This window comes from Neofelis nebulosa, chromosome 7 (genome assembly GCF_028018385.1).
Source record: "Neofelis nebulosa isolate mNeoNeb1 chromosome 7, mNeoNeb1.pri, whole genome shotgun sequence".
Classification (NCBI taxonomy): domain Eukaryota; kingdom Metazoa; phylum Chordata; class Mammalia; order Carnivora; family Felidae; genus Neofelis; species Neofelis nebulosa.
Window position 1 is genome coordinate 1,627,187 of NC_080788.1, and position 16,433 is coordinate 1,643,619.

Genomic DNA, 16,433 nt, shown 5'->3' on the forward strand with positions numbered 1-16,433 from the left:
AGAAGGGACGACGGGACAACGGAGGGGAGGGGACGGACACACGCTCCACAGGACCGCGCACGTGCTGGGCGCCGGGTGTGAGAGCGGCGTCTAGGAAGCCGCCCAAATCTTCCCTCGCTGTGATGCCATCTGCCAGCTCCCAGCCCGCAGCAAACTTCATTTCCAAAGCAGACACTGCAAGCAAACACACAATTTCTGACTGACAGGATATCAGATCTTAGACTCGGAAGGGACTGAAGCACGGCACAGCAGAGACGGAACTAAAGTATTTAAATCACAAAAGGTCTCGGTCCACGAACCATCAAAAGCCACAAAGTGTCAGACGTAAAATCTCAGGGTGAGCAAATGCAGTCATGATGAAGTGCTAGAATATTCTTGGGGAACTCTGTACGCAGAGCAAACCCCAACAAAGCAATTAGCAGCTGCCTAGTCTCCCGCGCCCACCCACCAAAGACTGACCAGTCCAGACAGGGCTCGCTGAAACCGGGTGTGGGCTGGGGAGGGGGGGGGGGGGGGGTGTCTACCTTCCGGGCGCCCCGAGCCGGACACAGGTCCTCACACACATCTAGCCTAAGCTGCAGAGCGGAAAGATCAGCCCGCCACGCTGACGGCAGGAAGTTACGCGGAAGGAACATCACGCGTGACAGCCTCCACTTTAAGTAACGTTCCACTATTGGTTTTGGAAGATGCTTTAATGTGAGGCGTTTGCAATTCCACTAAAAACAATGCAGTCCATATTCACCGTCAGTGGGCAAAACGCACGCTACCTCGTGACGAGGGGAAACACGTATTCTGCTTTTCTCCGGGCCGCAGGCATCGGGATCTACATGGAGTCTTCGTAAAGGACTTCATCCACCCTCACGTCGTGTTCGTCCACGGGGACCCGGAGGCACATCTGTTCTCGGAACGCCAAGGCCACGGTGTAGGGCTTCGAGTCCCGCTGCTGCAGACAGCGCGTCAGGTAGGAGTCGTAGTAGCCCTTGCCCCTCCCCAGCCGGTTGCCATGCTTGTCAAACCCAAGACCCGGCACAAAGATGAGATCAAGTCCCCCTGTGGAAGAGACGAACACACAGAAGAGCGTTAACGGTTTCCAAAAGCGACGGACCACTCGCGGATCTGGTTCCTGCTTTCGGATAGCGTCTAGCCTCTCTCCGATTTCTAAATTTTATTTATTTATTTTTTATGTTTATTTCTGAGACAGAGAGAGCGTGAGCAGGGGAGGGGCAGAGAGAGGGGGAGACACAGAATCGGAAGCAGGCTCCAGGCTCCGAGTTGTCAGCACAGAGCCTGACGCGGGGCTCGAACTCACGGACCAAGAGATCATGACCTGAGCTGAAGTCAGTCGCTCAACCGACTGAGCCACCCAGGCACCCCCCTCTCTCCGATTTCTAAAGAAATATATGAGCACTCTAGGAAACCCAACAAGCACAGGGTCAAAGAAGGAAATAAAAATTACTCGGCAATTGAGTTAAGTCCGTCAATCATCCCTCCAGACGCCCTTCTGTGTGTACCTTCAACAACATGGGTTTGAACTGCGGAAAGTCCACTGTTACATGGCTTTTCCCAATATGGTCCTGTACTGCAGATGTATTTTCTCGTCCTTACAGTTTCTTTTTTTTAATGTTTATTTTTGAGAGAGAGAGAGAGCACAAGCAGGGTGGGGGCAGAGAGGGAGACACAGAATCCGAAGCAGGCTCCAGGCTCTGAGCTGTCAGCACAGAGCACGATGCGGGGCTCGAACCCACGAACGATGAGATCATGACCTGAGCTGAAGTCAGACACTTAGCCGACTGAGCCGCCCAGGAGCCCCACTTCCTTACAGTTTCTTAATTATGACTTAATGACTTCCATATGACTTTCTCTTCTCTGGCTTATTTTACTGTACGGGAACAGTACATAATGCACATAGAACATGCGATAACTGTGTCATGACAAGGCTTCTGGTCAACAGCATGCTGTGAGAAGCTAGGTTTTGGAAGAGTCAAAAGTTGTATGTGTTTTCAACTGTGTGTAGAGGTCAGCGCCCCTAACCCTCGAGTAGTTCAAGGGTCAACTGTAAGTACAAAAATGCAGATTCCCAGACCCCATCCACACCTAAAGAGAATTCCATGGATGGGGCCTAAGAACTTTTTTCCTTTCTTCTTTTAAGTGTCCGTACGATCCTACATGCCTCCCAGGCTAGGGGGCCCATGTCCCAGGAGGGGCAACAGCGGGTCAGAAAAAAGCCAGAAAGGACAGAGCTGCTCCCCAGGGCAGTGGGCAGGAAGAGGGCCACGCCACCTGCAAATTTCATTGCCCTCCCACCGGAGAGGCAAGGCCTGCCTGGTCGTCCGGTTTCCCCGGATTCACGTGACCGCAGGCTTTGGCCTACCAGGGGTGCTCCAAAGGTATGAAATGGGTCCCCGTAACGGCCCTCTGGCTGGAACCTTCCCAGGGACCACAGGGATCAGAGCCGGCCACGGCGTCATCAAGACCGAGCAGGCTGGGGCTCAGGCTGGAAGGCGGGGTCCTCGAGGCTGTAAAGACCCGGCCACGGGGGAAGGTGTGAGGGGGTCTCATGAAGAAGGCGGTGAGGACCATGAGGTGGAGAATCTCCAAGGGCTCGCGAGGCCCACGGAAGGGTCCCCGCGGCCTCGTCCAGGGAGACTGACGGATCCGTGCTGCTCCAGAGCCACCCCTCGGGTCCAACTCAGGGGCGTGCCCGGGGACCCTCCCGTACTGGTCCTCGGCCTCCGGAAGGGCGTCCAGGGCTTGCCTTGACCCCTTCTGCAGCACTGCTGCCGGGAACACACCAGGGTTGGAAGCCACGAACCGTCTGAACAGGGTGTCGGGAGCAGGGACGTCCAGACGGCAGCCGGCCCGGCCCCCACGGCCAACAGCCGCTCTGCCCCCTGCGGAGGCACGAGGTGCACTTGGCTTCTCTCTGGCTCCCAGCCCACACCCGCCGGGCCACACCTGCCGAACTCTAGCAGAGCCCGGCTCCGAGGACGGCCGTGTCCTTCTGTCCCTCCGCACAAACCTGCTGGTCTGTTCCCATCCAAACTCGCGGAGAGGCCCTGGTCACTGACCGTTACCTTTCTCTTGTTGTGCACTTACACTTGGCTCCCTCCGTGTCCCTTCTTGTTGCCAGACCACCCTCAGGCTGCAAGCTGAGCTCTGTCGTCTATACTTAGGACGCACGCACACTCGTCTTTTCCGGGCTTCCTGCCTCTTCACAGCGCGTCCAGGTGCCTTGTGTGAAGCACCCCCAGGGGATGCGCTTCCTCCCCTTCAGGAGCTGGGGGTTAGCACGTGTGCAGCACCCAATCAGACACAACACAGCCACCTCCGCCAACTGCCCGAAGGCAACGGAGACGGGAAGTGCTGGAGACCTCAGCAGAGAGGCGCCCGGCTGGCCGGGCGGTCAGGGGAGGATCCACGCGAACGCTGCCTTGACCCGGGTTTTCGAGGACGTGTCCGAGTTGGGTCTGTGGAGATTTCAGAAAGGGAAGGCTGGCAGGGGCGGAGTGATGCGGAGGGAGTAAGCACGGCAGGAGGCTCACACAGAGGGGCAGCAGAGAGCGTGAGTGTGGACTCGGCCCGGGAGGGGCACGGAGGTTCCAGAGGTAAAGACAAAGCGATCCCTCCAGCTTCAGACAGCAAACAACCCGATTACGGGAAGGACAGAGGCCTTGAGCAGACGCTTCTCCAGGGAAGGCCAGCGCTGGCCCACAGGTGCATGACTTCTGTGTATCAACCTTGTACCCTGGGACTTTACCAAATTCCTTCACAGGCCCCAGTAGATGCTCAGTGGAGTCTTCGGGATTTTCTGCGTATAGCATCGCATCATCTCCGGAGAGTTTTGCCTCTTCTTTACCAATTTGGATGCCTTTCACTCCTTTTTCTTGTCTGCGTGCTGCAGCCAGGACTCCCAGTCCTGTCTTGAACAGTGAGAGTGGACATCGCTGCCTTGTTCCTGACCTTAGGGGAACAGCTCCCAGGTTTCCCCACTGAGGATGATGTTGGCTATGGGTTTTTCATACACGGCCTGTGTCGTGTTGAGGAATGTTCCCTCTAACCCTACTTTGTTGAGCGTTTTTACCACGACTGGATGTTGTACTTGCTTTTTCTGCAGCTGAGATGATCATATGGTTTTTATCCCTCGTTCTGTTAATGGGGTGCATCCTGTGGCCTGCTTTGCAAATACTGAGCCATTCTTGGATCCCTGGAACAAGTCTCACTTGATCTTGGTGAATAACCCACTTAATGTGCTGTTGAATATGGCTCACTAATATTTTGTTGAGGGATTTTGCTTCTATGTTCATCGAGGACATTGGTCTGTAATTTTCTATTTTTGTAGTATCTTTGCCTGGTTTTATTATCTGGGTGATGCTGACCTCTCGGTAGAATGAATTCGGAAGGTTTCCTCCCTCTTTTTCTTTGTGGGATAGTTTCAGGAGAACTCTTTAAATGCTTGGTAGAATTGGCCTGTGATCCACCTGGCCCTGGCCTTTGTGTTTGTTGGGGAGTTTTTTGATCAGTGATGTAATTCTGTTACCAGTAACTAACTGTGCACATTTCCTATGTCTCCTGATTCCGTTTTGGAGCCAACGGGCACAGAGTAAGATGCTGAACGTCACTCATCATCAGGGAAACGCAAATCCACACCGCCATGAGACACCACCTCACACCTGCTAGGATGTCCGTTAAAAAAAGAGAAACGGCAGAATATGTAAGTGTTGGTGAGGCCGTGGGAGACACTGGAACCCTCGTATACTGCTGCTGGGAATATAAAAAGGTACAGCTGCAATGGAAAACAGTACAGAGTTTCCTTAAAACATTAGAAGAACATCTAGCCGCCTACTTCTGGGGTATTTAGCCAAAGGAAAAAACCCTGAAATCGGGGTCTTGAAGAGGTGCTTGCACCCCCGTGTCCAGAGCAGCACCACTGACAACAGTTAAGAGCCAGAAACCCCTAATGCCGGCTGACGGACGAAAGGATAAACGAACTGCGGCCCGGCGCTGGAATACTACTCAGCCATGAAAAAGGAAGACCCGCCACCTGCCGCAACCTGGAAGAAGCCGGAGGACATCGGGTCCAGAGAGATACGCCAGGCGCAGAGGGACAAATGCTCAAGATTCTGCTCACAGGAGGCGTCTGAAGGAGCCAGGCTCACGGCAGCGGGGCGCACAAGGGTGCTGCCAGTGGCTAGGAGGAGAAACGGGGCCGCCGTGCGGTGCGCGGAAGTTCCGGCCGCGCAGGGTGAGAGACGCAGCCGAGGCCACAGTTAACGCGGACCGCACGCTTACACTTTGGTTAAGGGGGAAGATCTCGTGTCATGTGTTATTTACCACATTAAAAAAAAAAAAAAAAAAAAGGCAAACAGGGCGCCTGGGCGGCTCAGTCGGTTAAGCACCTGACTCTCGATTTCGGCTCACGTCATGATCTCACATGATCTTTTGTGAGTTCGAGTCCCGTGTCGGGCTCTGTGCTGACAGTGTGGAGCCCGCCCGGAGTTCTCTCCCCGTCTCTCTGCCTCTTTCTCTCTCTCTTTCTAAAATAAAATCTTAAAAATGTTATTAAGAAAAGGCAAAGCCTCAAAGGGAAAACCAAGAGAAGATGGGTGCTTCCACCAAGTGAACACAGAAGAGAGACAGAGGGAGAGAAGGCAGAATTCCAGCGCGTCGCCCCCAGGCGGCTGGAGGAGGAGGAGGCAGAGAGGGGACAGAAAGGCAGGAAAACAACTTCCTGGAGTCAGCCGAGGCTCAGCTGGTCTCGCTCGCTCTCGCCAGGTGGGGGGAGCTTCTCCACTTGGAATGACTTTGAGCCAGCGCTTCCCTTAGAGCCGGCTCTCGCACGCTCTCTCAGCTCCGGGTGCGGAAGGAAACCGGGGCCGGGGGATGTCAGAGCACGGGGTCAGCAAACTCCCCGTGAAGGGCCAGAGACAAAGTAGTTCAGGCTTCACGGGCCACGGGGTCTCTGTCACAACGACTCGGCTCTGCCAGGTGCCACGAGAGCGGCCACGGAAGACGCGAACCCGGGCGGGCGTGGCTGTGCTCCCGTAACGTTCTACCCGCAGAGACAGGCGGCGGGCCGGGTCTGGCGGCAGGCTGCGGGGGGCTGCCGCGTCGTAGGGCACGAGGAAAGATATTCAGGAGGAAGGGAGCGGAGCGCTGGCAGGAAGGGCGAGGGGGGCCGGGAAAACGTCTATCAGATTGGGCACAGGAGGAAATCGCTGGGGCGAGGGCGCGCTCGGCGGGGAGTGAGGACAGACACTGAGATGCAGGATCTCCGTCGACAAAGAAGCGGAACCAGGCCCTGAAGGAAAACGCCGGAGGGGGACTCGGCCGGTGCCAGTACCTGCTCTCAGCCCCGAACGCACGAAGCCAGCACCGAGGATTCAGGCCACCTTCACAAAATGTCGTTTTGAGCTCTGGCCAAGGGGGCAGCAGCTAAGCCCCAGCCCCCCTCGGGCACCCTGACCTCAGACCCCCGTCCCGGGCTGCTCAGAGCATCCTGTCGGCCCGCCCAGCTCCCTCTGCCCCAACCCTGCTGCAGGTGCTGAGCGTCCGAACAAGCTGTGCAGATCGAACTCCAGCCTCATGGGCGTCTATCCCCCCCACTTCCTGCGGGTCCGGGACTGCGGATCCACCCCCAGGGCCCCCACGCGGCTGGCAGGGCGCTCGCCTCCACCTGTCGCTCTGTGGGTGCCGGTTCCCCCGCACGTCCAGCCGGGCGCCCGCCGCCTGGCCCCGCTGGCCCCAACCCAGCCTCAGGTGCGGGCCCCGTCCTCACTCGTCTCTCTCAGAGAGAGACCTTTAGTCCACCACAGTGACTTAAAGACAACGCCCAAACTCCCTGACCAGGTGGGTACCCCCGCCTTCACCGCCCCGCCCCCCCCCCGCTCCCACGGCCGCAAGGCCTCCCGCCTGCGGGGGCCACCGGTCTTTGTATCTACCTGTCTGGTCCCCACATCATCACGTCAACGAGCCTCAGCTAGACGCCACGCAGCCCTCCCTGCACGTGAGATTTGGTGCGACCAGCTCTTGTCCTACACGGTGACACGGCCCCGGTCCGTTAAGGAGGAAGGGTCCGGGGCACCCGGGTGGCTCAGTCGCTTGACCCTCTGACTTCGGCTCAGGTCACGATCTCACGGTTCGTGGGTTCGGGCCCCGCGTGTAGGACTCACTCCCGTGAGCACGGAGTCCACTTTGGATCTTTTGTTCCCCCCTCTGCTCCTCCCCCGCTTGTGCCCTCACAAGAATAAGTAAAACATTAAAAAATTTAAAAGATTAATAACAATAAAAAAAGAGGAGGAGGAATCCTTTCCCCACCTTCTGGGAACTGTTTTCTCCTTTTCCCAGAGGGATACTAGTTCGGTTCTGTTTACCGGGAAAGAAAGAACAGTAACAGGTAGAGACCCAGCGGAGGGCTTGCTGTCCAGGTGGATGGTGACTCAGCACACACCGTTCCTGCTGCTAAAGGTTCGAGTGGGGTCCGGCAAAGGGACGGAGGGACATGGGAAAGGCACGTGTCGAGGGGCCGAGCGTGCAGGCTGCCGGACAGGGTGCCCGGGCCGTGTCCCGGCACCGGTACCCGGCAGCGACGAAGCATCACTCAGAGCCACCCTGACCTGCCGTCGAAGACAGATGGGCGTATGCGAACGTAGAGTCCCCCAGCTGTCATAACCAGCTGCCGCATGCACCCCCCCGAGGCCCCGCAGCCAATCACGGAGACACGCGCACTGGCATCCGACACGCTTCTGGAACACGAGGCGGCTGGGGCCGTCAGACACAGTCAAGACAGCGCACACAGCACACCTCTCAGAAATCAGTCCCATATGCCCTGAGCTCACGTCGGGGTTGCCTCAGAAACCACAGACGGGGGCACGGCCGCTTGACTCCCTCGTCGTGGTAGGAGCGTAGAGCAGGGGAATAAACCACTTTCGTGATCACAGGCGTCACAAATACTCAACTTCCGATTATATTTAAAAGTTGGGTTTTTTGAACATTTCTTTCCCTGCAATTCCGTACCACTCTGAAAGAGTATTTGACTGAATCAGCTAAGGCAGACAGCCATTTCTTTAATTCCACTGCAAATGCACCTTCATTGCTTCTGCTGTGTTTGGTCACAATGGGTTTCGGCCATCTGGGAATCCCCTCGTAGAGGCAAACGTGTAAAACACAGAATCAAAAGATGTAAAAATCATCCTCGAAAGACACAAACTGTCGTGTGACTGGTCGTTTCTGTGTTGTTCCTCTAAGATCCTTTCTTTGAACACAGGACCTGACTGACGTTTGTGTCAAAACACAGGGACTACAAGTGTCGTTGACAGTACCAGGTACAGAAGGAAGCCACGTGCAGGGTTGTGCCCAGGCATGACCGGTCACCACTAGTCCGCTAACTAGGCATTCACGTCGTAAGACAGTCTCGGCAAGCCTTATATTTACACCTAGGTGTTTCTGAGTTCAAGGCTTTCAGCTAGCCCTGTGAAATGCACTCTGTGTTGAAATGGAGAAAGTAGGGATGGCAGGAATTTAGACCCTTCCAGAAAAGGCTAGAGATGCAGGAATAGTATATGGGGACTTAGCTGCTGGGAGCCTCAGCAATGGCGTCCTCTACCCACCCAATCCGGAGAGCCCCCCTCCCTCCCCCCACCCAACCTGGAGAGCCCCCCTCCCCGTGCCCCCAACCCAGAGAGCCCCCTTCCTCCCCACCCACCCAACCCGGAGAGCCTCCCTCCCCACCCCCCCAAACCCAGAGAGCCCCCTTCTTCCCCACCCACCCAATCCAGAGAGCCTCCCTCCCTCCCCCACCCAACCTGGAGAGTCCCCCTCCCCGCCCCCCCTAACCTGGAGAGTCCCCCTCCCTGCCCCCCCAACCTGGAGAGTCCCCCTCCCCGCCCCCCCAACCCAGAGAGCCCCCTTCCTCCCCGCCCCCCCCAACCCAGAGAGCCCCCTTCCTCCCCACCCACCCAATCCAGAGAGCCTCCCTCCCTCCCCCACCCAACCTGAAGAGTCCCCCTCCCCACCCCCCCTAACCCGGAGAGTCCCCCTCCCTGCCCCCCCCAACCTGGAGAGTTCCCCTCCCCACCCCCCAACCCAGAGAGCCCCCTTCCTCCCCACCCACCCAATCCAGAGAGCCTCCCTTCCTCCCCCCCCAACCCGGAGAGTCCCCCTCCCCGCCTCCCCTACCTGGAGAGCCTCCCTCCCCACCCCCCCAAACCCAGAGAGCCCCCTTCTTCCCCACCCACCCAACCCGGAGAGCCTCCCTCCCCCCACCCCCACCACCAAACCCTGAGAGCCCCCCTCCCTGCCCCCCCAATGCAGAGAACCCCCTTCCTCCCCACCCCCCCAACCCGGAGAGCCCCCCTCCCCACCCACCCAACCTGGAGAGCCTCCCTCCCCCCACCCCCCACCACCCAACCCAGAGAGCCTCCCTCCCCGCCCCCCAACCCAAAGAGCCCCCTTCGTCCCCACCCACCCAACCCGGAGAGCCCCACTCCCCACCCCCCCAACCCAGAGAGCCCCCTTCCTCCCTACCTAACCAACGCAGAGAGCCTCCCTCCCCCCACCCCCACCACCAAACCCGGAAAGCCCTCCTCCCTGCCCCCCAACCCAGAGAGCCCCCCTCGGCCCACCCAACCCGGAGAGCCCCCCTCCCCACCCACCCAACCTGGAGAGCCTCCCTCCCCCCACCCCCCACCACCCAATCCAGAGAGCCTCCCTCCCTCCCCCACCCAACCTGGAGAGTCCCCCTCCCCGCCCCCCCTAACCTGGAGAGTCCCCCTCCCTGCCCCCCCAACCTGGAGAGTCCCCCTCCCCGCCCCCCCAACCCAGAGAGCCCCCTTCCTCCCCACCCACCCAATCCAGAGAGCCTCCCTCCCTCCCCCACCCAACCTGAAGAGTCCCCCTCCCCACCCCCCTAACCCGGAGAGTCCCCCTCCCTGCCCCCCCCCAACCTGGAGAGTTCCCCTCCCCACCCCCCAACCCAGAGAGCCCCCTTCCTCCCCACCCACCCAACCTGGAGAGCCTCCCTCCCCCCACCCCCCACCACCCAATCCAGAGAGCCTCCCTCCCCACCCCCCCCAACCTGGAGAGTCCCCCTCCCCGCCTCCCCTACCTGGAGAGCCTCCCTCCCCACCCCCCCAAACCCAGAGAGCCCCCTTCTTCCCCACCCACCCAACCCGGAGAGCCTCCCTCCCCCCACCCCCAAACCCTGAGAGCCCCCCTCCCTGCCCCCCCAACGCAGAGAGCCTCCCTCCCTCCCCCACCCAACCTGAAGAGTCCCCCTCCCCACCCCCCCTAACCCGGAGAGTCCCCCTCCCCGCCCCCCCCAACCTGGAGAGTTCCCCTCCCCACCCCCCAACCCAGAGAGCCCCCTTCCTCCCCACCCACCCAATCCAGAGAGCCTCCCTTCCTCCCCCCCCAACCCGGAGAGTCCCCCTCCCCGCCCCCCCCAACCTGGAGAGTCCCCCTCCCCGCCCCCCCTAACCCGGAGAGTCCCCCTCCCCGCCCCCCCCAACCTGGAGAGTCCCCCTCCCCGCCCCCCCAACCTGGAGAGTCCCCCTCCCCTCCCCCCCAGCCTGGAGAGTCCCCCTCCCCGCCCCCCCAACCCAGAGAGCCCCCTTCCTCCCCACCCACCCAACCCGGAGAGCCCCACTCCCCACCCCCCCCCAACCCAGAGAGCCCCCTTCCTCCCTACCTAACCAACCCAGAGAGCCTCCCTCCCCCCACCCCCACCACCAAACCCGGAAAGCCCTCCTCCCTGCCCCCCAACCCAGAGAGCCCCCCTCGGCCCACCCAACCCGGAGAGCCTAGGAAACACTGAGCACAACTGGACAGAAGTCAGGCTACGATGTGTCGTAAAGACCAATCACCCTCCTTCCCAGGATGCCGGTAAACCCCTATCAGGGTATGTCAGGAAGGATCCAAAGAAAGCCGGCAACAGAGATTGGCTCTGGAGAAAGAAACCAGCCACGGGAGGCCTTGGATGAGAAGGACGCTTCACGCTTTCGCCCCGTCCTTTTGCACGGTTGGACTTTTTCACCACATTCGTATATAACCGCAATTTTTATCAGAACCCTTTTAAAACATCCACTTGCTCGGACCAGAGCCTTGGAGGTGGAGTGACACGGCAGCGGAGTGTGCTTCTAGAGAGGACACTTGCGCGTGAATCCCCGGACTACCGGTCACTGGCCGAGAAAAATGCCCACCTACTTATCTTCTACAAGTCAGTTTCTTCCCCCTAAGATGGACGAGTCACAGAAGAGAGAAACGTCCGTATGAAGAAACTAGCACGTGCCCGATAAGTGCTACCTTCGTTAAACTCTGGGTGTGCATAACACCTCTTCTCTGCATTCTGACTCTGGAAGTCGTTTCTTTTCAAGTAACCCAAACAACTGCAACACCAACCCACATGCTGAGATACTACGCGGATCTCCTTTAGGCCAAACCACCTGCAGCCGAGACTCTCTACAGCCACCTGCTGTCCCAGCTGGGAATGGGCCCACCAGAGACACCCGCAGGGGGCGGTCCTGAGCGCAGCGGGGAGCCGGCTGCCTCTCTAGTACACACACAGTCCCTGAGATGGGGGGGTCGCAGAAAGGAGTTCCCCTGTTCCCCGTGGCCTTCTCCTTCACAAAGGATCCTTGGAGGAGAGTCTGTTGACAAACGAAGGAAAACGGAAGTCCCTTCTGCCACTTAGAAACCACGTGTGTGCCAGACCCTGTGCTACGGCACTTCACCGGCACGACCTCACTGAACGTCCCCAGCGGTCCCGAGAGGGAGACACTATCATCCCCTTTCTCCAACGGGAAAACCAAGGCTCAACAAGACCACGTAGCCCGCCCGGAGTCACAGAGCTGGTAGCGCAAGAGCTGGGACGTGACCTCTGACTTCCTGGCTCTTACTACAGGTGCAAGCTCGTTGCTTCCTGCCTGGGCAGTGAGCCTGCTACCTGCCTGCCTTAGGGTTGGGGGGGCCAGTCAGGTGGACACAACACTGCATCGGTCGGGTGAGGGCCACAGGGAGGGGCAGGCAGCACACGGAACCGGACACACGAAAGAGAGCAGTAGAGACGGGTGGCCCCCAGAGTGGTGCTGCCCGGGAAGCCTTGGCCACCTCCAGGCCCGGAGGTCAAGGGATGGGAGTGGGAGGGGCAGGAGTGTAGGCCCCAAAGAGCTGCAGTTGGAGGGGCCACCTGACCGGAGCGCGGCTCTCGGCAGTCGACGCACTGCGGCCAGGGGCAGGAGGGAGGTCACGCCCCACTCACTCTCCGCCACCCTGGTCCCCGCGGTGCTGTCCCCTTGCTGCAGAACCGGAGACCAGGACAAGGACTTGTCTCCATACAGGCGGAACTCCCCAGGCACCAAGCAAGTGGACGTGACAGACAGCGGGTGGGTCCCGAGGTGCCGAGCAAAGGGACCCGGCAAAGGTTTGCCTACAGCTGTGACTGGCGGTTCCCTCCAGATTTGGGAGTTGGGTTTATTTCCTTATATTTATACAGGGAAATATACATACAATTTTCCTTTAGAATATGTATACATATTTTCCTTTAGAAATATATAATTTTCCTTTAGAAAAAGAAATACCTTTATGAATGCTCAGAAAAATTTTGAGTCTTCTTTCAAAGATGCACTTTAGACACGTTAGCTATTTCCTTAGGTATACTTTTTATTATATCGTAAAGCTATCTAGCATGGTATGTAGGGAATAACTCCCAAACTTATTAAATTATTAAAAGTCAGTAGGAAGTGACTATTTGATCACAAATGTAAAAAATTACATTTTTAAAATCATCATCACCATCCCCATGAACAACCACCGCAAGTGTCTCCTATATGAGAGCCAGCCCGCAAGGTGCGAAGGCCAAAACACGCAGAAGCGACGCCCGGCCACCTGGCTATGGGGTGGGTGAAGCACAGCCTAGGGGTCAAACCTGGCCACTGCCTGTTATGTAAATAAAGTTTTATGGAACACAGTCACGCTGCGCGTTCACGTTACAGCAGCAGCATTGAATCGTTACGACAGATATCGTGGGGCACACACAGCCCCCAAATGTTAACTATCTGGCCCTTTACGGGAAAAGTTTGCTACATCCAGCTTTGTGACATCTCCCAGTTTAAAAAGGAAAATGATAAACAAATACAACTATGCTTCAGCTTATCCTATCTTGGTAGATATCGACCAAAGTAAACGCTGTTGGAAAAAAAGAATTAAACAGCTTTATTGTCGATACGCAACGATGCTTGGCAGAAAATAGGACCAGCGGCAACAGCTTTATCCAAGTGTCATTTTCTAAATGTGACATTTACTCTGGCTCTGATCTTGGGATACTTACACTGCTGTTGACAACCAGTCGGACCTTAAAACGTCCTAGAAAACTGAAAAGATGTTACAGAACTTCATATGGTTTTCTGCTAACTTTAGGCAACCTCTGGTCGCCCGATTTTCCTCCTCCATCTGTAAAGTGAGTGGATAGAGCTCTTCAGTTTCTCAGATCTGTTTACAACCAAAGCTCAGTGATTCTGAGGATTCTGAGGACAATTCCTTGTATATGTGTCTGGTACAATCAATAAATAAATGAAGCCAGTCACAGAAAAACAAACACTGCATGATTCCATTTACACGAAGTATCTAAAGTAGTCAAATTCAGGGGCGCCCGGGCGGCTCGGTCGGTTGAGCGTCCAGCTCTCGATTTCGGCCCAGCTCACGATCCCAGGGTGATGGGATCGAGCCCCACGACAGGCTCTGTGCTGCCAGCGTGGAGCCTGCCTGGGAATCTCTCTCCCTCTCCCTGCCTCTCCCCTACCTGTGCTTTCTCTCAAAGTAAACGAACATTTTCTAAAAACTAAAGAAGTCACATTCGGAGACAGAAAGCAGATGACGGCCATGGTCGCCAGGGCTGGGGCAGCGGGCAGGGTGAGCTGTTTAAGGGGCACCCTTTCAGTCTTGCCAGAGGAAAAGTTTCGGGTGTCCGTCTTACAGCACTACGTGTACCTCGCATGACTGAGCCGGACACCTGAAGACAGCTGAGATGGCAGAGTGTGTGCGTTTTTACCGCAACGGGAAAACCGAGTAAGAACGTGGGTGCCGGGCCGCGTCGGGGGACTGTGGCAGGCGGCCCAGGGTCGTGAGAGGCTGGGCTCGGGAACAGCAAAGAATGAGTTCTTCCGATACGGAAATGTCTGGGTGTTCCTGGAGCCATTTCTATTGTCCTCGCTTTTTAGGGGCTGAGCGCTCAGTCGTCATTCTAAATAATTACAGCTCTGCATGACCCCCGAGCCGTAAGAGCTCGTTAGCAAGATGGAAACTTCTCCCTGGCTTCTGCCGTTTGTTTTACCAAGACGTCAGGCAAGCACCTCAGGGTCCCGCACACTTTGCGGCGCAGTGCATTTAACTAAAATAAAGTTGCAGGGACACCATATTTCTTCCGCTGGCCGCCTTCCTGTGCCCGCAGAGGGCCTGCCTGCCTCCTGGCTGACACCAGCCTGTGCCACGCGGAGCAAGCCTGACAGAAAGTAACCCGTGACTTCCAAATAACAGTGTTTACAGTTATCTGGTGTTTACGGAACGTCCTTTCCTGGTGGCTTCCGAGTGCGTTTCTCACTCCAGATGCCCCTGTCATCTGCTCTGATACGTCTTCTTCTGGCGCAGGAGAAACGCTCCCGAAGCCCCGAATGTTCCCCCAAACCTGCCAGGGCAGCGTGGCAGGAAGGACAGCAAGGATTCCGAAGACGGCAGCTCTCGAGATCCGGTGCAACCAAGTGAATCGGTGACACTTGGGAACAGCTCGCCGTGAGGACAGCCTGTCTGCGGGGCCCAGAGGACCCAGGACAGCACCCTGGACAGCTACAGGTCCGCCCAATAAATCGTGTGAACACAAGTAACTGTACTAGGGTGACCTAGTGACAAGGTAGGAAGGAAAGTGGGGAACGAAGGATGCTGGGGTCCACAGAGAAGGGGGCGCGCCCGGGGAAACCTCACCGAGCGAGCGGGTGGCCTGCGGTACCGGCCGGGGGAGGGAGAGGAGGAGGCTGAGGGTCAGGGTGGAGAGGCAGGAGCGAGAACAAGCAGAGGCACAGAGCTGGAAGAGCACGAGCGTGTGTGGGGCCGGGGACTGGCTCCCCGCGAAAGGGCCCACCCGGGGAACAGGAGCAAGGTGGCCGAAGGAGGCACACAGAGCACGCTAGAGGGGCCTCCGGCGCCAGGGCAAGAACTCCTCCGAATTCTGCAGGTTGAGCCAGGGAGCCCCGTGCTCAGCCTCCAAGGGGGAAGTGAAGGAAAGAGCAGGGCTCCACGCGTGCAGGCTGTGGGACAAGGAGATGGGGCCACGCGTGAGGAAATCACAGAACAAGTGGACGGCATCTTCGGGATCGTGGGAAAAAACGGAAACAGGCCTTTTTCTGCCATTTTAAAAAGCTCTCCGGAGAATATTCCTCGGTAAGCGATTTCATTGCTCGTAAGGTCTGTCACAAAACCGCCGGCTCTTCCCGCACTCCGCCAACACGGCTGAGTGCTGCTGAGAGCGCCAGGCCTCCGGGCTGCCCCCCGGGCTCCGGACACCAGGGGCGGGTCCCCACTCACCCGAACACGCTGAACAGCACCCTTCCACTCCACCAAAACACAGCCTCGATATGTTGGGGCGACACCTTCTCCTCCTCCGTGACTTTGGGGACTGACGCTCACCGTCATGTCAGTCTCACCCCACGGGACCGCGTGACCTTGGACGGGTCGCCCCCCCACCCGGGCCAGCTCCCAGGTGGAAGGGCTGACGTGGATGATCTCCAATATCCCTTCCCGGCTCGACAATCCCCAGTGTTGCGGGAATAAGGATGTGTAAATGGGGGATCCCACAGCTAAAACCGCCACCTCGGACCAACACTGACACCTGCTGGAGATCGGGGAAACCACTCGGCACATCTCAACCTCTAAAATCTGGGAGCCTTTAAAAATGGGTGATGGGCATTGAGGAGGGCACCTGCTGGGATGAGCGCTGGGTGTCGTATGTAAGTGATGAATCAGGGGAATCTACCCCCAAAACCAAGACTACACCGTATACACTGTATGTTCGCTAACTTGACAGTAAATTAAAAAAAAAAAAGAAAAGTCTTGGACACCTCACCTTGAAAACATGTTATCAATGATGCAAGTATCTTTTGAAATTAAGTTTTCTAAGATTTGATTTTCTAGAACTTAAGAAAATGTTGACAAAAATAACTTAAAAAAATGTTTAACGTTTATTTATATTTGAGAGAAAGAGACAGAGACAGAGACAGAATCCGAAGCAGTTTCCAGGCTCTGAGCTGTCAGCATAGAGCCCAATGCAGGGGCTTGAACCCACGAATCATGAGATCATGAGCTGAGCTGCAGTCGGACGCTCAACCAACAGAGCCACCCAGGAGCCCCAACAAAAATAACTTTAAAATTACTTCAGAGACTTCCAGTTCCAT

At 57.1% G+C, this 16,433-nt stretch overlaps 1 protein-coding gene across 3 annotated transcripts in view; it reads right to left on the reverse strand.

Moving 5' to 3' along the window:
- Positions 1-673: 673 nt before the first annotated feature.
- Positions 674-16,433, reverse strand: part of MTHFS (methenyltetrahydrofolate synthetase) — a 35,512-nt gene continuing 19,752 nt past the window's right edge. For 2 of the 3 annotated variants that reach the window (XM_058736350.1, XM_058736352.1), the window contains exon 3: positions 674-1,050. In XM_058736350.1, the coding sequence (XP_058592333.1) occupies positions 824-1,050 (227 nt within the window). In that variant the 3' untranslated portion in view covers positions 674-823. The remainder of the gene's footprint in view (positions 1,051-16,433) is intronic. The other variant, XM_058736351.1, reaches the window with a different exon arrangement.